We start from the raw sequence: 21113 nt of genomic DNA on the forward strand, positions 1-21113 counted from the left end.
TGTCCGTCCGTTCGTTTGTCTGCTATCACGATAACTTGAGTAAATATTGAGATATCTTACTGAAATTTGGTAAGTGGATTCCTTGATCACCTCCCATCGCTATTTAAAATGGACAAAATCGGATGATAGCCCACACATCCTTTTATTTATATAACATTTTGGAAAACACAAAAAACGTGATTATTTATTGATTAAGTGATACTCCGAGAATGGTGAAATTTGATATAGGCCATTTTTACTAGAAATATTTCTTGTTATAAGCCTAATATCTAGAAATGTTGTGTAATATTTGAACGACATAGAGGCGTAAGAAAAAATAAGATGAATACTAGATAAAAATAAAATAAATAGGGGGTATATCGCTACAAGAAAAATTAGACTGAGTTTCTCTTCGAATTTGCATCGTTATACTAGACGGGAACTATACGTTTCATGCGGACTCCGAACTTCAACTCAGATGAATTTTCGCTAAAACGCTTTTCATGGCTTTTTTGATGTTGCTTTTCAAGGGACTTAAACCCAGTTACTTCGATATGTCAACCGATCGCGCTACCACCACACCGATTTTGGTAGGAACGAGTATCTATCGAATGTGCTGGAAAGCTTAAGTCTAGAGTGATCGAAAACAAAGGGCAGCAAAAAGCATCAGATTAGTATATGCTGTGTACCCTTTTTAACAAAAAACTATTAGACAACTTGGTATGATAAAGGCACACAGTACTCATCGCCTATATCTCATAACAATCATCTTGATGCAAATAGATATGTAATCGAGAAATTGGTGTTATTTTTTATATTTATGGCGTGAAATGTATTCAAAAAGGTACTCGAGCACCCTGTATGCCTGAACGTAAGTACCCAGTGGGGCACCTAAAGTGTACTTTACATTGAACTGAAAAAATAATTTTTTTGTCAGTACAGATATGAATTTAACTTAATTTATGCAATCTTTTAACAGAAAGTCTGAGAGGAGTTCTTGTTGAAATGCTAAGTTGTTACTATCTTCCTATAAGGGTAGGTCGAAATAAATACTTTAAATATAGCTCTTTATCTACGGAACACTGTCAGCTTACCGGCCGCATCTATATCAACCAAATTTCAGAGGACCTGCCAACAATGAAAGTCATATGCGGGGCAGCACAGGTGGCAGTTCTTGTTCGGATTTATGGAACGCTTGCTATGATGAACTTTATTCTTAATCGGATACGCAGACGACATTGCCATAGCAATTACAGTCAGAAAGACAGAAGAAGCACAGAGAAGGCACTATCAGATCATTACATGTACCAAGGAATGGCTTGACTTGCGTGGACTCCAAATGGCAGCAGAAAAAAAGAGTTGATACTCCTTAAAAAAGTAAATATCGCAAAAAATTGGCTTTGAAACCTTCTCAGGAAATATAACATCAAAGAAGGTAGTTATGTCCTTAGGTGTAAGGCTAGACTCCCCACTAACATGCTGGGCGCAAGTTCAACATTCGACTGAGAAGACACGTAAGCAGACATTGTTATTGCGCTGGCTGATTGCAAACAGCGGAGGACCAACAGAAAGCAAAAGGAAGCTGCTGATGGACATTACCCTATCCACGTTCCTCCGGCTCCGCACTATCGACAAGCACACTTCAGAAAACGAACAGCTGTAAATTTCAAGCATCTGTACAAGAAATAAAAGGTCGGAGAGTGGCCTCCGCTTATCGCAGTATGTATCAGGACCAGCCGTATAAGTAATCACCCAAGCAGTCCACGTCGCTGGAAATAATAAGGCTATGGGAAGCAAAAAAGTCGAAACATGAAAGTCGTTAGCCAAAAGAGCAGGGAACAAACGTTTAGGCTGTGATAAGAAAAATGGAAACTAATCACAGATGCTAAAGCATAGAGCACAAAAAACTGTGGTGGGGCATGCGTTGTTCAAATGCTCAAATACTCTACGGAAAATACCCGCACAGAATATGAAAGGTTGAGATGAAGACGATACCGAATACACCTTCTGCAAATTCTCGTGATGAAGGCAGAACCGAGAAACCGAGAGAAGGAATAGGAAAAAGGCCTAGACAGTGGTAGAAGCATTCCAATCTACACAGACGACTCGAAAAGGGAAACGAGAAATTGAACTGTATTGCCCTCAAAGTACATGCAGGTAAATCAGTCGTACCGATTGACCAGGGCAGTACGGTCTCAGACACCGATGTAACCATCTTCATAAGGCATCTCAATATGTCCCTTTGATGGATCCCTGGGCATAGCGATATTGAAGGTGATGATGAGAAAGCCAGGATTGTTCCAAAACGAGCATAAGCAATACGCCCAGCTAGGTATTACCATCGCTGGGTTATCTCAGTATGAGGAGGGATAGGAGTTGATTCATCATTTTCACTGCCGGTATCCAGGACTGCAAACTAGACGACTCAGATTTCTGGGCGAACAGTTTTTCGGCAGTATGGCAGAGCTCGGGAGGGTGATGGCATTCGCATTGGCTAAGAATTTCTTCTAGTGGGTAGGTAGGAAGTTCCTAACCTATCCTAACCACGGGTGCACGGTTGCTGCAATAGGGGCAAGTATGGTAGATAAAGCATTTTTTATCCCAACTCTGAAAAAACAAGAGCAAGAAACCACAGTCGTGTTACTGCGATCAAACTAGCAAAATCATCTAATATATAAAATTCTTCTGTCACGGTTTTAGAGGCTTAACTACTCCGAAACGGCTGAACCGATTCTCATGAAATTTTGTGAGCATATTGGGTAGGTCTGAGAATAGGCCAACGTCTACTTTTTTTCGCTACGCGCCTAGGGTCTTGAGATCAAAACGTGGACCCGGGTACCCCTGGAATGTGATTATACAATATGGATATCAAGTGAAAGCTGTTGATGAGTGCTATAGTACAGGATAATTTTCATACAACTGGGAGGCTAGGGTCTCGAGATATAGCCCAAAAGTGGACCCGGGTACCCTTAGAATGTGTTTATACAATATGGATAACAAATGAAAGCTGTTGATGAGTGATTTAGTAGAGGATAATTTTCATACCCCTGGGTATCTCCAGGGTCTGGAGATATAGGCCTAACGTGGGCCCGTGAACACCTAGACAATGTTTTTACATTTTGGGTATAAAATTGAAGCTGTTGATGAGTGATTTAGTACAGAGTAAGTTTTACACCGCTGGATGACTACGGTCTCGAGATATAGACCAAAACATGGACCCGAATACACCTAGAATGTGTTTTTATATTATGGATATCAAATGAAAGCTGAGAGCTCTAAAGTTCATTGTGATATTCGATTTAGGCGCATCAACCTGGCAAAACTGATAAATATGCATGCGAAGCCGAAATAAAGACAAGAATTAATAATACCCACATACATACGTCCTATTCGATTTGCCGGAAATTTCGTGTATAAGTTTGCCTATATTAGTATTTACGATGATTTTTTCCGGGAAGTATACCAGAGACGGACTGGGACTTGGATTAGGACTAGGACTGGGACTGAGATTGAGACTCGGAGTGGGACTGGGACTGAGACTCGGAATGGGACTGGAACAAAATACATACCACCCTCTGGGACTGGCAGTAAGAGATGAAGAAGAAGGAGAAAAACTTGAGAGAAGAGAAAAGAGAGAAGGAGACTGAGAAAGAGATAGAATGAGACGAAGATGGAGATGAAGCGAAAAAGACGGAGGGAGGAGTGAGTAAAAAGATTAGGAAAAAGTGTAGAGGGGTAGGGCAGAGTTAGGCGGAAAAAGCTTATTAAAATGTAAGCAGATAGGCCAAATCTAGGCAGAACAACGTCTGCCGGGTCTGCTAGTGTTTGTATAAAATTGTAGTTCGCAACATCACTCCGATATAAATAAATACATGGGTATGTATCTAAATTGATGCAATTTTATTTATGCATGCAATGCTTTATTTATGAACTTTTTGGCTTTCAAAAGTATTTCCTTCAGCGTGGGATGCCAGGTGCATGGCCAATAATTCGCTATGCAATTCGTGCATCTTGGCAGTTGGATTTTATGCTAATGCTAATATATTCGATGGCACATATTACGTAAGTCTTGAATGTGACGGCTTATATGTTAAAACATGTTTTCCTGCAAATTATTAAGTTTTTCAGGCTTAGTACAAATTCCAGCAAGAACAATAAATTTTAACTGGAAATGAATAGGGAAACACTTTACACAAGAACAAATTTGTTCTTCTTGCGAGTGTGAGGCATAATCGACTTGCGATATTGAGTCATACATGATAGCATCATACTAGTAAGCGGAGAACAGCAGATCTTATTGAAGGTCTCAATGCATTACGGTATAATAATAGTTAGTAAAATTTAAGTCGTTTTTCAAACTTACTTCGGCAATGTCCACGATATGCAACAGCCAATGACGGGTTGTTAGTGCGACAAGCACGTTTCTTCAATTGACATTCTGTGTTGTAAGTACGACCGTCTGTACCGCAAACAGGATGAGGTCCATGGAAGTTTTCTACCTACAGGAAAAATAAATAAAATCTTTTATCAAAGTGATATAAATAAAAATAGGCCATACTAACATTTAATAATTAAGGCTATTAGCGCAAAAAAGTGAAATTTCAGATAAAAAATGGTAAACTCAGCATTTGCTGCTCTTGGTCTTTAACTGTGCCATTTTATCTCTTGTGTAAATGGCTGAACCACTATTGTGCGAATACGTCCAGTTTATAACTGTGTAGGTATCTACCAATGGCAAAAATTTGCCAATGGGGTACAGCTGTACTTCCGGGAGAGTGGCCAGTTATGTGATCATACTTAAACCGGACTTTTTTCTCAAGTGTGCAGCACTGTGCTCCCAACATAATGGGCGGGTGCTTGAGTGGGGTACTGTCTCCTATTCAAATTAATGATTACTGATGCTATCAGCGTAAGCATTGGAATAGTGCGAATGCAGAGGGCATCTGAAATATTTAGGAGAAGGTTTCTGAAGCCCTAATGCGAATAATTCTCAACACCGGCGGCCCAGACGAAGCTACCCATCAGCTATTGTGCGACGTTATCAGCTTGAAAATATTATAACCAACACCAGTGTGGCATGGACCTAAAATTACTCACCAAAAAGAATTTACTAGCGCCTTACCGAATTACTGGTATACGAATAGCAAGTACTTATCGGACGGTGTCCGACGACGCGGCCCTCTGAATGACATTGCAATCAGGTGACTTATACAAAGAAAAAAAAAGCACCAGGCCTCGAATAATAGTTACGTGGCAACAACGGTGCGAAGAATCGCTGGAACTCCCCCTGAAGTCATGCCTAACGGCGGAGCCACGCGGTGTGGACACATAAACAGTCCTAGCCTGGATTCATTGGGCCACTTGAGGGCAGTAGGCTGCCCCAAAAATAAAAGGCATTTGTCTTAGCTTACCACCCATCTTATAAATAATTGGTATCATAGGCCTGTGTACGCCAAACTTGAAAAATTGAACGAGGACAAAACGAAGTACCTGCTGTCATCAAGCAAAAAATTAGCGCATTTGCTCCTTTACAACCACACCACTGTCGGTAGCCATAATTTAGAAACAACATCAGCATTGAAATCCAGCGAAGAATCGCTCTTACCAAGAATTGGTACTTTAGACAAAATAGGCCATTCAAATGTAAGGTCCAATCTCGGCAAATGAAAATCATGTTCCACAAGTCACTACCCGTCCTTCTTTATGGTGCAGTAAGTAGGCTGGATAATGACAACATCTGATGAGGCGGCTCTGGGAGTGCTCGAGAGAAAAGTTCTTCGAAAGATTCACGAACCTCTAAGCGTTGGCGACGGCGGGTACCAATGAAGATGTAAATGAGCTGTACGAGCCTTATGCAGACATCAACATAGTACAGCGAATTATAACACAGAAGCTACGCCAGCTAGGCCATGTTATGTGAATTAAAGATGATGCTTCGGCGATTTAAGTTCCTTAGTTTTACCAATTGGCGCCAAATAGCACAGCGAAGAAGCAACTGGCGCGAATTTTTGGACGGCCATAGCCGTTTAAACGGTTAAGTGCCAATTAAGTAAGTAAGTAAACCCATTGGCATCCGTCTACGATTCGAACATATTATAGAGATCTACTTGGAACACGACGCAGTGGTGGCGATCGTGAATACAAAAACACACCCCTGCATACCGACCTCTCATATTCACAGATTATTTATATCCAACTCACTAATTACAGTTTTCTGAGGTTCCCAACATAAATCCTCAAAAATATTTTGAATATATATGAATAGAAACTCAACTCACCGCAACTTCGAATTGACGATTCGGAAATCCATAAACATTGAATTTGTTATTAATGCCATCGAGTAATGCCGAATCATCGGAATTAAGAGATGACTTGCCAACGTCAGCAGAAACACCTTCACCAAAAAACGATTCCGTCATCGATGCGCTGTGTTTTTGTGTGTTGATCGCTGTAGAAGATGACGACGACGACGAGGATGATTTTGCCAAATAACTTCCGTGATCTAATAAACGATCATCGAAAGATGGCGACATGATGACGGAATTTACGGGAGTGGTAGCCGTTTCTGTTGCTGTTTTTTGTGTTGTCTGCAAATCTATTGTCATTGGTAATAGAGTTGTTGTTGTTGTTGTTGTATGTGTTGGTTGTGAGGATGTTGTCATAGATATTGAAGATGTGCGCGTGCGAAAGTTTTTAGTGACGTTGCTATTATTTTTGTTGTTATTGTGATCCTTGAGATTTTTGTGTTTCGTATGTTGCACACGAGGAGTTTGATGCTGTAGATCAATTTGTTGTTGTTGTTCCAGCTCCAGCAGGTGCTGTTGTTGTTTTTGCAATTGATGATGTTTGCGTTTTCGTTGATGCTGTTGATGGCGATGCCGTTCGTTATGTTTGCTGCCACCTTCAAAGTTATAGTTGTTGTTATTGCCACCGTTTGCCATGTCTACTACTCCAAGCAACAACTCATCGTGATTTGGAATATTCTCGTGTCGTCTGGCTTGTGATGGCGTTGGCAAACGTTTTATGATTGCAAAATTGTTATTGCTGTTCTGTGGCAGACGTTTACCAAAATCCATTTCATTTTCTTTCTGTTGCCTACTGCGTTTCTGCTGGTTGTTGTTGTTTTGTGTTAAGCTTTTATTTGTTTTATGTCTAGACGATGAATTTAAGCGTTTTCGGATCCCTAACGACGTTGCTGTAATTGTTTTTGTTCTTGTTGAATCAAGGCTACTGCGTCGTTGGTTGCTCGTCGATAAATCGTCAAACCAATCACCAACATCACCATCTTCGTTACGATCATCAGCACCTGCCTGCATCCTGACGTCGTCTTTGTTTTCTTTTTCATCGTCATCATCATCATCATTATCATCGCCTTCATCATCATAATTATGCTCATAATCATTTTCTCTATTTCTATATTTCTTACGATGCCGCCTATTTGTTCTTACATTGCTAAAAATTTGTAATCTTCGTTGTATGTGGGGTTTCTCGCTTTCGCGCTCCACATTCGCCATTATGAATAGTCTACCCGTCTTCTGCTTTATCTCGTTTAAATGTTTATTTAGTTGATGCTTTTCTTGGCTTTGACTTTGCATTGTAATCATTTTTCTTTGGTTTTGGTTTTGTGTTTGGTGTTCAACACCTAAATTAATATTTGTAATTTCACTACTTAAACTACGTATGTCACGTGGCGACTTGTCATCACCGAGGAAGGGTAGCGTTGAGCCGCTTGCCATTTTCGCACTCACTTCAACTCCACTGGTCGTACCACCGCCCAGCACAATGTGTCGATTCGTGAGCAGTTGTTCGCTGTGTAGTTCGTGCCCACGAAAAATCTTTTGCTGTTCTGCTTGTTGTCTGCGGCGTTTTGCTGCTCCACACTCGGGTGCACAAACACATTTTGGACGGTCCTTACGTTTGACGCATTTCTTGTTCCATCCGCATTGCATGCTTTTGCAGCTCACTGAAATTGGAAAAGGATTGGTTTATATCAGTGGTGCACAAAGCCAGCAGAGCTTCGAACACAAACGTAATATTTTTTGTAGGAATGTGTGTATTAGACTGTGTCGAATTATTAACCGATATCGCGCCATCGATTTTTAGATAGGATTTGGGCTCAGGAAAAAAAGTTCCACTACGCACACCCAAAACAAGAATTTTAGAGCCTGCGAAATTTCATTTGTTTTTTTTTACTTTTTTCGATTTTGATTTTTAAGGTTTTTTTTCATGACCTACTAAAAAAATTTTCATTTGATTGTAAAATTTTCATGTTGGCGATAACAATTTTTTTAATAGGTCATGAAAAAAACCTTAAAAATCAAAGTCGAAAAAAGTCCTAAAAATTGAAATTTCGCAGGCTCGAGAATTATTTTTTTCGATATGCGTAGTGGAACTTTTTTTCTTGAGCCCAAATCTTATCGAAAAATCGATGGCGCGATATCGGTTAACTTTCTTCCATACAAATCGACCCACCCTAATGTGTATACATGTAGAATGGAGAAAAAACTTTGAGCATACAATTTACGCATGAGATCAGAGACGTAAAGCTGTGGCGGAACTATATAAGGTGGCAGTACGGTGACCGCTGATTTGTACTTTTTTAATATGATTTGATACATCAACTTCCGGAACAGTACGATTTTGACATTAATCCATAAAATTTACAAAAAAAAAGTACATGGAACTTTTTTATGTTTAGGTAGGTATGTCACCATGCTGCCACCTTGTATGGTTCCGCCGGGGCACAATAAACGAGTGGTCGCAGTGCGATCCTCAATTAATTATCTATGGTTCCGCCATGGCTGAATCTGAGTCGCGGCGCTCATACGAAAAGGTTGAGTGCGCCGAATAAATTTCCGAAACTCTACGAAACTAGAGAGGGCGTTATTGGTTTATATAATAGAGAGAGATGAAGAAAGAGAGAGTGATACAGATAGAGCAGAGAAAGTGAAAATCCGAATACACGCATACTTCATAAAAATAATCATAAGAAAATTTTGTTAAATTTTACATTATTGAAATGCATAATTCGTATTAAATTGATGTTGTATTCACATGTAAAATAATGCAAAACTTTTATCTTTTCTTGATGTAAAATCCATGCATGAACAGTTGGCATAAAAAGGGGATTTATGTTAAGAATGCAAAAAGAAAAAAATACGAATATATTCTTAAAAGTGAGGTAAAAGGAACAAAGGGCAGTAAAAACGGGATTCATTTCCATTAAATATGACACATCCTGACAATTTGTATTTTGAAAGGGGATGGAATTGTTTCGTATATTTCGGGACTATTTCGTGAACATTTCGGGATAAATCCAGCAACACTTCACTATTATCTCAAGGATCGTTTCCAAACTATTTCGGGCAAATTTGTGGTAATTTCAGGATCACTTGATTTCACCATACGGCGATAGTAGTAAAGCGGCATCAATTACAGGTCGAACAGACTACTTAATTCCCTACCTGCGCTTCAAAGGGGCTCCTAAAGCCACAATAGAAATGTCGGAAAAGCCGTAACATGCGTAAACCGATAGTTTCAAAGTAGTGGAAGGAGCAGGGTCTGCTGTATACTGTTCTGATCCGGAAATAAGCAGATCATACAAGCTGCCAGATCATTGTAGCGTTTTTCAGGCGGAAGTATTAGCCGGAACCAAATCAGTAGAAACACTGAAAGAAAATATGTTAAACTGCAGCCGTGTCAACTTTTACATTGACAGCCAAGCAGCAATTAAGGCAATAAGCTCGCATAGCACAGCATCTAAAAGTGTGTTAAAGTTTAAGCAATCCCTGGAAAGAGTCAGGACAGGGAGAAGCATACACCTATATTGGTTCCCTGGGCACATGGGAATGAAAAAGCGGATGAACTAAAAACGGGTCATCTCTTGAAGCTTGCTTCTTAGGCGTTTCAATTAGATTTAGCGTGATTAGAGAAGACGAGAGTTGCACATGATCGACCAAGCGAGAAAGGCGTGGGTCTAAGCACGGGGCTGTAAAGTGTCGAAGATTATGTGTAGGTCTTACAACCATATACTAACAAATTGGCTCCAATCATTAAAAAGAGAGGGCTGTAGACTCATAACGGGTACTCTGACTGGAAACTACTCATAGGAACCATTTTTCCTCTAGTTCAATTTCGATCCTTCCAGCTTTTGTTTCAGTTTAAACTTAAATTCATCCTACTAAATTATTACATACCCAGTTTTTAATGTCTCCACATGACATAGACATATTTCAAATTGTAAAGCCGAACCAATTCTTTTAAAATCTCTATCCCTACATCTGTGTGGATATCGGAGTTGCCAGAGAGTTGCCTGCTCAATACGTGTTTAATACAATCGCCTATCTTAGGTGAGGTTAACAATTGGGTTGTAGAATCTATAAAATGTGCTGGAAACCTGATGAAGGGGCTGCGCACACAACCCTTTGAACTCACTTAGGCTTTCGTGTATATGACGTTTGCGTAGCTTAAATTTGATGAAAGACATGCCGTTAAAGGACCCTAGCTTCACATTTTTTTTAATATTCTAACAAGGTATATACGTATTATACTTACATGCGCAGGGTGAACAAGTCATGCCATCACCAACTGTGGTTGCGAAAAAAAATTCCACTTCCGTTACGTCTCTATCCGTATAATACAGTTCAGGATAACGGCAACACTCCGCTTTCGTGCTGTTACGCAAATAAATCTCGCTGCATTTCCCATTGCTTTGGATAGAACGCCAGCAGGCGCCAGCTGGAAGAAAGAAGACATGACATACAAATAAAAAGGTATTCATATAGGGCTGCGTGCCACTTTGCAGCCTGTGACGTTGTTGGATCTCGATACCAGATGAATTTTCTCCTACTATCCATTGCCACTACTGTACATTCGGCTCCACAGTTCGGACTCATTAACATTAGTTGTTTAAATTGCCTGATCGCACAAAATGTTCTGCCGTAGCCAAGCAGCTATTAAAGCTCTAAGTTGAACTGTGGTGATCGGGGTTTGAAACGGCCACTGTCCATTGAGAGTTCATGCAGTACGTCTCAAAATATTGGAAAGCCTCTCTTGCTGCATGGAGGATGAAGAGCTATCACATGCTTGTTATCACAACAGAACTTCTTGTTGTCCTTGTAAGCATCCCCATCCCGGATCCAGAGGTCAGTCTAAGCAGGCTATGCAGACGTCCATGATCAGTATAATGGGAGCCCTGAAAACTACCCAGACAACAGTATTGCATGCCATTCTGCACCTCCCACCTGCAGACCTAATGACCAAAAATATAGTCATGGCAACAACATCAAGGCTTAACGTCTCGAGGCAGCTTATAGCTCGCGCCCGAGCGTCGAGATCTTGGGGTAATTGTAAGGAAATGGCAAAACATACTAAACACTTGTATACCGACGGTTCCAAATAAACGGAAGAGATCGAGTCTGCTGCCAGATCACTGTAGTGTATTTGACGCAGAATTTGTAGTCGTGAAGAAAACAGGAAAAATTCTTAAGGAAGCGTGCTTAAGCTGCAATCACGTCAATATACATATTGACAGTGAGGCGACGATCAAGGCAATAATCTCAAAAAGTACTTCAGGAAGAAGTGTCCTACTATGGAATCGTAACATACAATCACAGATCGAAAACTATTTTCACTCAAGCGATAAAATTAGGCTTCCAACTATTTAAAGAAAATAATAATATATTATGGATCTAGTGAGTAGCCGTTGATCCTAATGCACATATTTCATTAATCCTATACACCATTTCGAAGCTATTGTTATTTCAAAAACGGCATTCGATCAACGATCGTATGTTACGATTTGGCCCCTGGAATTCAAAGAAGCAATGGAGTGACTTCGCTCCGGAAGGACCATACATCTATACTGGGTTCCGGAGCGGAGAGTTGTCAGATCTCGAGGTAGCAATTAAGCTAGATCCTAGAAAACTTCTAGTGTTTTCCAAGTTAACACCGTCATTCCTTAACATAAGTCTTGCTGCCTAATTGGTGTTTTTCTCTAATTCTGGTAACACTATGGACACATTCAGTCTTTGTGAGGTCTTTATTGACCGGCTAGTTCAAAGTAACCTTCATGGGACTTAAATAAGAAGTCCTCGGTGGGGCAAAACACTACGTCGGTCGCATCATAAAAATATGCAGATACATATGGGGTATTCCATCCCATTTCGACCAATTTTGAACCCGACCCCTTTAGAATTGGCTGAAAGGTTTTCTTCTTTTTCTAGCTTACGAAAGACGTTTTTCAGAATTTTTTCATATTTTTTAATCCAACTCAAAAAAAGTTATGAATTTAAAAAAAAACACCGTTTTTGTTTTCAAAATGCTATAACTTTTTCAAAAATTGACGGTTTGGGATCTTTTTTATTTAAATTTGTTTTTAAATGTACTTTTCGGAAAAAATACAAAAAAATTTTTAAAGTTTTTTTTTTGTAATTTTTCAGTTTTTCGAGATTTTTTGAATTTCGCAATTTTTTTTTTTCTCATAAAAAACTTCAATCAATTCTGCAATCATCCCCACTAATCCCGGAGTCGGCCGATTATTATTATTATTTTTTTATTTAATTGAAAAAATTTTTTTGTATTTTTTCCGAAAAGTACATTTAAAAACAAATTAAAAAAAAGACCCAAACGGTCAATTTTTGAAAAAATTATAGCATTTTGAAAACAAAAACGGTGTTTTTTTTTAAATTCATAACTTTTTTTGAGTTGGATTAAAAAATTTGAAAAAAATTCTGAAAAACGTCTTTCGTAAGCTAGAAAAAGAAGAAAAACTTTCAGCCAATTCTAAAGGGGTCGGGTTCAAAATTGGTCGAAATGGGATGGAATACCCCATATGTAGCACTACACGATAATCAGTTGAGACATCAACGTCGTTCATTGCTTGAGATGTAACCTTTTCAATTGCAGTTACACACATGCACGCACACAATCATAATTATATATATGTACAAGAACTAAAAGAATTCACACACCAATTGATTACTCACCATCAACAAGAGGTGGAGCATTAAATGCCAATGCCATAAATAATATTGCCACCAATGTTGTGAGCAAATTAATTCGCCCATTGCTGGTATATGATGCAGCTGCTGATAATGTGTGTTGCTGTTGATGTTCTTGTTGTATTGACATTGTTGTTGCTTTTGTTGACAGCTGCATCGCTACCGGCGATAAATCTTGCCAATTGCTGTCATTGCAGTGACAGCAATTGTTGTTGCACAGTTTGTTCTGATTAAACGCAACGTTGGCTATTTGAACAACTCGACGTTGACGTTCTCTCCCCCATTGATGGACCATTGCTTTTTGCCATTGCACGCTCAACACTTTATCATAATTTAGACGTTGATGGCTTGTGTCATCATCAAAGCTTTCAAGAACTTTGAAGCTTTGGGCTAGCGCCACATTAGCACCGTTACAAAATTTTTTACTGCAATGACTCGATTTGTTGTGATAGCAAGTTGATTCTGTTAATATATTGCCAATTAATAATATAAATAATTTTATTATTGATTTAATTTCATATATTATGTGATTAGTTGCGATTATTTGATAAATTGCGTAAGTTTTTAAATTATTTTTGGTGTTTTGGTTTCTATTCTGCTTTTGCTTGCGTTCACCCTCAGCCTCATCAATTGCAATAAGCTTCGCTTGTTGGCGTTTCTCTCCAATGGCCTGCACTGTGGGCACGTTTTTGAAAAATCTGCGTTTATATTTATAATTTGATTTGAGAAATGTTAATGTATGTGTGGTGTTTGTTGTATGCTTTATATATTTCAAAACTGGTTCACATTTGTACATTTTAACTGGGTAGTTGGTAATTCGCTGGGGTTTTGATGGACTTCTCTTGAAAACTGAAGGGGTTTTCCGACTTGCTTTACTTTTATTTTAACTGAAAAAAAAAAAAAAAAGATAATTTAATTTTTATAAGTATTTTCCTAATGGATTTTATTGTGTTATTGTAAATAATAAGCACGTTGTTTTTTTTAAAACAATACTTTATTATTTATTAACATTTCTTTATTATTTGCTACAAAAGACATAAATACATACAAATGAAGCTAATATGAGTGTGTTGAAGACATGTAAGGATGGTCAAGTTCGAGTGCACCCGAACATTACCCTGTAGTCACGCAAATCGTTTAATGACTACCTCCTCGAGCTAATCGGTTGCAGAGCAGACAGTTGCTAGCCACACTTATACTAACAGCGGTAAAGTCTCTCATGTACATGTTGTGGCGAATGTTGGCATCACTATGCTGTTAGTAAATAATCACAACAACAAAAAGAGCAAGCAGCCACACTTACGTAAAAGGCAACGAAGAATACATACATACATCCACATACATAACCAGCAGCTCGAAGTGAAGAGATATCTCACATATACACATTTAGTCATCAGCCAAGATCAGAAGTTGTTACTCACACATACACACGCATATAGCTAATAGCCAAGTATGCGATCGAACTGTTCCATGTTCGTGAAAAGTGTACACCTTAGGAGAATTGGCGAAAGAGATAACCGAGAGTATGACAGCAGAGCAAGCTGAGGAATTAACAATCGGTTGGATTTAAACACGCTGAAGTTTATTGTGAAATACTACTCCACAATTAGTCCAATAAAGACTATTTTGCAATACTGTATATTGGAGTTATTTATTCGACTGTTCAGCGATTCGAACGTTAGCAAAGGTGTATAATTATCAGGAATTTCCACGAAATTCATTACAATATATATCGATGGTTACAATCTTATGAATTAGGTAGCTTCTGCGACATACTGTGCTGAACCTCTATTAAGCACACTCTACAAGCTGACATATCACTGTAACGTATTTAAGGTTTAAGTGGTAGCCGTTATTTTGCTGATGAGCTGTACGAGCTTTAGACATCAACATAGTTCAACGAACTTACACACAGCGGCTACCCTGGCTAGGTCATGTTAAGCGAATGAAAGATGCCGCTCTGGCTAAAACGGTGAATACTTTCAGAACCCGTCAAAGGAAGCAGAGAAAGAGGGCGGACCCCACTCCGCTGGAAGGACTAGGTGAAAAGCGATTTATATTGCCTTGTTATTTCCGATTGGCGTCAGTTAGCCCGATAAAGAAAAGACTGGTGCTGTTTGTTGAACGGCCATAACCATTTTAACGGTAAAATAAATAACCATTTAAACGTAAGTAGCCAGTACGAAAACATCAGGGATAAATAAATATAAAAACAAGGCCCGATAAGCATACGAAGATATTCTGACCGAACTTCTCTTTCAATTTCCGTCTTTCTTCTTTTTAATATTTCCTAAAAATTGGCTGGGCGGGGGACCTACATGTTCTGCGCCGACTCGGAATGGTATCTGCAAGGCAGATGGGTTTTCACTGAGAAGCTTTTTTATAGCAGAAATACACTCAGAGTGGCCAAATCACTACCGAGTGGCTACCCCGCTTAGAACACATTTCATCTAATTGAAAAAAACTTGTTTCTAAATTTGTGATGTTGCTTTGCCGGGGATGTGTTTGACATCTAAGTTATATACATATGAATATTGTGCCTCCCGCGGATTATTTTCGTATCTTTTTGGAATCGCTTCTTGTCTGCTTCGAATCATTACGAAACAGCTTGGAAAGCATATTTTGGGAGCATTTGGAGACAACTTTCTTATAATTTTGAGATAGCTCTATTTATGGAATATTTTGGAATACTTTAGGGCCATTTTGGACAAGTTTTCGGGATAAACAGGATATTACCTCAGCAAGATTTTGAAACTATTTCGAAATCGTTTCTGCAAGTCTTTCAGGATAATTTGGGTATTATTATGGGATCATTTTGGTGCCATTTGTTGTTGTTGTTGTAGCGATAAGGACACTCCCCGAAGGCCTTGCGGAGTGTTATCGATGTTGATGGTCCTTTGCCTGATGCAGATCCGGTACCTTCCGGTACCAAGGCCGACGATATCTGGAACGATTTGGTATGATCACATGCGACCTTCTATGCCATACCCGCCTTCCCACCCCTAGATCCAAGATTCGGCTGTTAATGAAATGGATAGGTGAGGTTGACAATTGGGTTGGAGAAGCTATATATTGCGGCGGCACCCCCTTGAAAGGGTTGCGCTACACAACCCCTGGAATCTATTTGGTATTTCAGTCGCCTCTTACGACAGGCATACCTTCCGTGGGTATATTCTAACCCCAAACCCGCAGGGGTAATATTTTTGGCGCCAGTTTGGGATTACCTCTCGACTATTTGGTCAATTTTACTTTAATTTTCGTGCAGATTTCGTAAGTTACACGCAAACCACACAAATCTCTTGAGAAATTCGAATATACTAGCTCAATTAAATATGGAAATATATAGGAATTTTGTTTAAAGGAAATATTTGATACACAAAAATAGGGCGTGGTTATATACCTATTCCGTCCATTTTAAGTAAAAACCTTACTCGTGCTTTAAAGAAGAAGTTGTTCAAGCGAAAGTTATTGCAAAAAACATGTCACGATAAGCCTTCGAAGGGAAAGGCTGACGGGTAGATGGACAGGTGGACAAGCAAGGGTAGCTTGTATTTTTTTCGGTTGAGGTCCTTGGATAACCATGTCTTCTCAAAGAAATATTTGTAGATTTTCCAGGTTAGTTTCATGTGGTCACTGTCCAAATCACAGTCTATAAAAAGACAAGTGAACGGTGCCACACCCCAAATAAATTTTAAGTTTCTATTTTTTTTTAAATTTCTGTATGTATAATGAGTCACTTTAAATCATATCACAATTGTCCTCTTATTGGAGACCCATGCTTTAAAATCATTCTATTTGGGCTACAAAACTCGCTAGCAACGCATTAGGAGGAAGTCGAGAAGTTATGTGTGTACATCTTGATACATGTATATATTTAAACAAAATTATGATTCTAAAACTCACATGCTTGTGACAAAAATAATCACATCAACTACGTCATCAACAGCGATTTATATATGTATACAATACATACCTATACACTAGTGAACAAATAAATAGAAGTAGTATTTTTTTTTTAACTTCGCTGATACAATTTTTATTTCGATATTTTGAAATATGACTATGAAGTTGGTAACCGGAACTATGCAAGCCCATCTCGAACACGTTTTCGAAAAAATTCGAATATTCGAAAAAAATGTACGAAAGTTTCGAACATTTGTTTTACAGCTCTCCGAATTTTTTTGAGTATGCAGTTCAATCAATTTAAGTCTAACAAATTACAAGTTTTAGGTCTCTCAAAATTCGCATTGGTTTCGAACTTTTTTTCCGAATCAGATTTTCTTCCATATAAAAATTGCTTTTGTTTTATCGGCGTTGCGCCATCTGTTGCAAATCACTGATGGTATTGGATTTTTTGTTGATTGTCAATTACTTTTTGACATTTCCATGTGCTCTTGGTTTATTAACAATTGTTTTCTTTTATTGGCCTATTGATAAAGAATTCAAGGTTCGATTCGAGCTCTGCATCTATCTGCGAAGCTGCCATACCTGAAATTGTCTGAACATTTTTCTAGTTACTATTCAAAAAAAAAAAAAAAAAAAACAATTTTCAACCATAGAAAAAATAAAAAAGCAATAGTTGCCATAAAAAAATTATTTATTTAGTCTTGAGCTCGAATCGAACTTAGAATCCTTCCATAGAGAAAGCAACATGTTTACACTATGTATGAAGAAAAACCTAAAACACCCTTCGGTAAAATAATTGTTGGGAATAAGTGCAAATTTTGAGCGACCTGCAATTTATATTTGCTAGACAAACATTGATTGGACTACAAAACTGCAAACTCAGAAAAATTCAGAGAGCTCCGAATATAATGTTCAAAACCTCGTAAACTTTTCTCGAATTTTCGAAAACATTTTTTAGAGTGGTTTGCATTGTTTCAGTTACAATATTAATAGAAGTTTGTTAAAATCAATGAAAAATCGGATGAGCTAGCTAAATAGGGTGCACTTCTCAAAGCTTGCTCCCTAGAGGTCCCAATTAGATTGGGTGAGAGTAAGAGGTGTACATGATCGACCTTAGAACAACAATGTTACTCCTATGATTAAAAAGAGAAGACTGTATACTCATAAGAAGTATTCTGACTGGACACTGCCTTCTGGCGTCACATGCCTTTAAATTAGGATTGGTCAGTGACAGCAGATGTATGAATTGCAGGTTGGAGGAGGAAAAAATTGAACAGATTTTGTGCTCGTGCCCAGCGCATGCCAGGCTGAGACTTAAGCTCTTCGGAAAGATACAGCTGTCAGATTTAGAAGCAGAATGTATCATGTGTTCTAGAACAGTTTTAGTATTTTCGGAGTTATTTTATAATATAAGTTCTGGTTTTTGATAGGATTTTTCAGTTTGGTCATAAAACAAACTTCTGTAACACTACGAACTCATTCAGTCTATGTAAGGTCCTCACTGACTGGCCAGTTCATCCTTGTTCTTAAAATATCGAGAAAAAAGCCTGAGTACCAAGACTAACTTATTAACGATGGTGAATTATTATCGGTTTTTATCGCCATTTCTTTGGCTTCTTATTGGTTTTTTATCGGCTTGTTGCTTGTTACATAACAAACCGAAGATTCTTTGACTCGCCGATGGCAAATTGTGTATACTTTTCGATATTAAACTGGTATCTTTTAGAAAACAGATCGATTACTTTCCGATAACAAATATATAACTTTCCAATTAAAAATCGATAGCACGCCGATATCGATAATTTTTCGATAACAATTTGGTAAGTCTATACCTCGTCGATAATACATCTATAACAAAGCACACCTAATACATCGTCCGGTTTCCAACATTACGGTACAGAGTATTGACTTCTCCTTCGCTTACATTTTGAATTCCCCCATACCGTGATAAAAAATGCCATTGCCATTGTTCTGTTCGCTGCTGTGTGTACTCGAGCGTATGGCCTTAGACACTTGTACAAACATAAATACATCGCGATTTTAGTGCGTGCCTAATATGAATTTACTTTTATTTATAAGCAGTTTGCGTTTTCATGCTTTTGAGTTTGTTTTGCATTTTTCGCGCCAACGCAACAAACGTCCAACCGGTATAAAGGCCGGCCGGTTGACTTGGAGTCTAGTTGACTTGTTTTGTTAACTGAATGACCGCGTTGATGATGTCAGCTGAGGTCGGCATACTAGCAGAGCATAGCCTACCAACCAACAACCAACCGGCTACTCAGCCACTTAGTCTTACTAGCTCTGCAGAAACAAGCGGCGTTGCACCATACTCATTCGTTTCTGAAAAAAAAAAAACTAAAAATGTACAAATTTACATTTCCTCGTAAACAATTAACGACCTACTGTAGTCGTTAGAGGGTGATACACACACACCTGTTGGATGACGTACATACATATGTAATTACGCACGCGTATAATCAAGACCCAACACCAACGCATTTGAGCACGCGCCAATGGTTTTCGTAGGCAATCCAGTTAACCAGACAAACTTAGCCTGTAGTTATTCGGTTTGGTGGTTCGTTGGTAGGTTATTTGGCTGACTTGTTGGCTGCCATGCACACTTGTATACAGTTTGTGTGTGTGTGGATGTTTGTTGACATTCAACCCACATGCGTCTGCATATTTTCCTATACATCTTCTTCTCCATCTCCCTACGCAGCAGCTCGGTTCCAGCTCGGGCGCGCTAAGTTGTATGTCTGTTGGCTATCTCGACGATGGCTATATTTGCCTCCTCAGTTTTCGCTTGCATTGCAAATGCACTTGGTTTATGGCATTCCAAAAATGCAGCCGGCCGCCAATGCGCGCACTTTTGCCGCACGCTGTTGCTCTTTTTAAGCTTGGTCTGTTTCTATAGATGCATACTTGTTGTTATGATTCAGACTTTGAATTTTTGATGTCTGTTTTTGTTTTTATTATTAAAGCATTTGACTACTTCACATTTCTTTCAATGGCCATGCTGCTGATACTACCATCGCTCGTAAGGCCAACATAATCGTCAATATCGGTGAATGTTGGAGTTTTTTTTTTGAAATTCTTCGTAGTTGTTTACCCTAGATCAAATGAGTAAATCAAAGGTTTTGTATCCGATGAATGGTGCTTTAATTAAAACATTAAACTACTAAGCAGACTTTGAGCTTCAACTTTGGCTTTGGTATATTTCAATATATTCCCTAATACTTCTTTCTCACTAATCTACCTCCCGTTTCTTCATCTCTCGTTCATTGTCCTACCACCTCCTACTCCCACAATTACCGCTACTCCCACTATTGCCCTCACGCCCACTACTACCTTCACTCTCACCCCATTTTCCTTATTTAAAGGATAACTATACCAAATATTCACTATTTAATGCTAAAGTTGGATGTCGATAGTTATACCCAACGGTCTGGAGCTTTCTTACCTGTTCCCATAACGCACGATTTAAGCCTATTTAGCCGAGATGTCCATTCACTACTCTCGAGCTAGATCGAAGTTGTATTGAGGTAGCACCGGTCTATCGTTGCGCTTTAGATGTTCTTCGGGTCCATATTAAGACGTAAAACTATCGTGTTGAGTTTCAGTGAAGGTCTGTCGTTACACCTTCGGATCGAACAAGTGTTCTATATGGATCTCATCATTCTGCTCATTCTGCACTAAGGAGAACCTTATTGTCGATAAAGCGGTTATCTAAGATCAAGCTCAAAATTTTACAGCAATTGAGAGTCGTAAGTGTTATTGTCAACAATCGCCATTGACGTGAGCGTCTAATTGAAATCTTCTTTAAAAAAGATGTCGCATTACAAAAAATCCGGCGGACGCAACAAAGTAACAGACCTATCGTGGCTTCCGAGAACTAGGTACTCCAATAGCTTCACAACCGCAGAAGTGATTTGTTTGGTTTGTAATCGCCATCTCCAAGTGCTCCAGTTACCAACTGTTTTATCTATGCCATAATAAGTGTGGTGTTCTTCGGTCTTTGAAAGCGGGCGTTCTCTTCTGAAAAACACGTAGTGAGCCCGCTGCCACTGTTCGCATCGCCGAAAGCATTCGTAGTGGTTTTGGTTTCTCTTTCTACCGGTGCATGGCACAGTTTTACAGTTACCTCTAGTAATTTTGGCTGAAGTCACCGATCTACATTTTCCCGAGCTGTCTCCACCCGCAATTTGGATATCTACCCGTTTAACAATT

The 21113-nt window shown here is 38.9% G+C and overlaps 1 protein-coding gene across 2 annotated transcripts in view; it reads right to left on the minus strand.

Annotated features, from left to right (window-relative positions):
* Fs (Follistatin) overlaps positions 1-21113 on the minus strand; it is a 161818-nt gene that overhangs the window by 77287 nt on the left and 63418 nt on the right. For both annotated transcript variants that reach the window (XM_067775773.1, XM_067775772.1), the window contains exons 2-5: positions 12966-13867; positions 10534-10716; positions 6258-7942; positions 4343-4478 (exon numbers count right to left, since the gene is read on the minus strand). In XM_067775773.1, coding sequence (XP_067631874.1) covers positions 4343-4478; positions 6258-7942; positions 10534-10716; positions 12966-13776 — 2815 coding nt within the window. In that variant the 5' untranslated portion in view covers positions 13777-13867. The remainder of the gene's footprint in view (positions 1-4342; positions 4479-6257; positions 7943-10533; positions 10717-12965; positions 13868-21113) is intronic.

This window comes from Eurosta solidaginis, chromosome 3 (assembly GCF_040869045.1).
Source record: "Eurosta solidaginis isolate ZX-2024a chromosome 3, ASM4086904v1, whole genome shotgun sequence".
In the NCBI taxonomy this organism is placed as follows: Eukaryota; Metazoa; Arthropoda; class Insecta; order Diptera; family Tephritidae; genus Eurosta; species Eurosta solidaginis.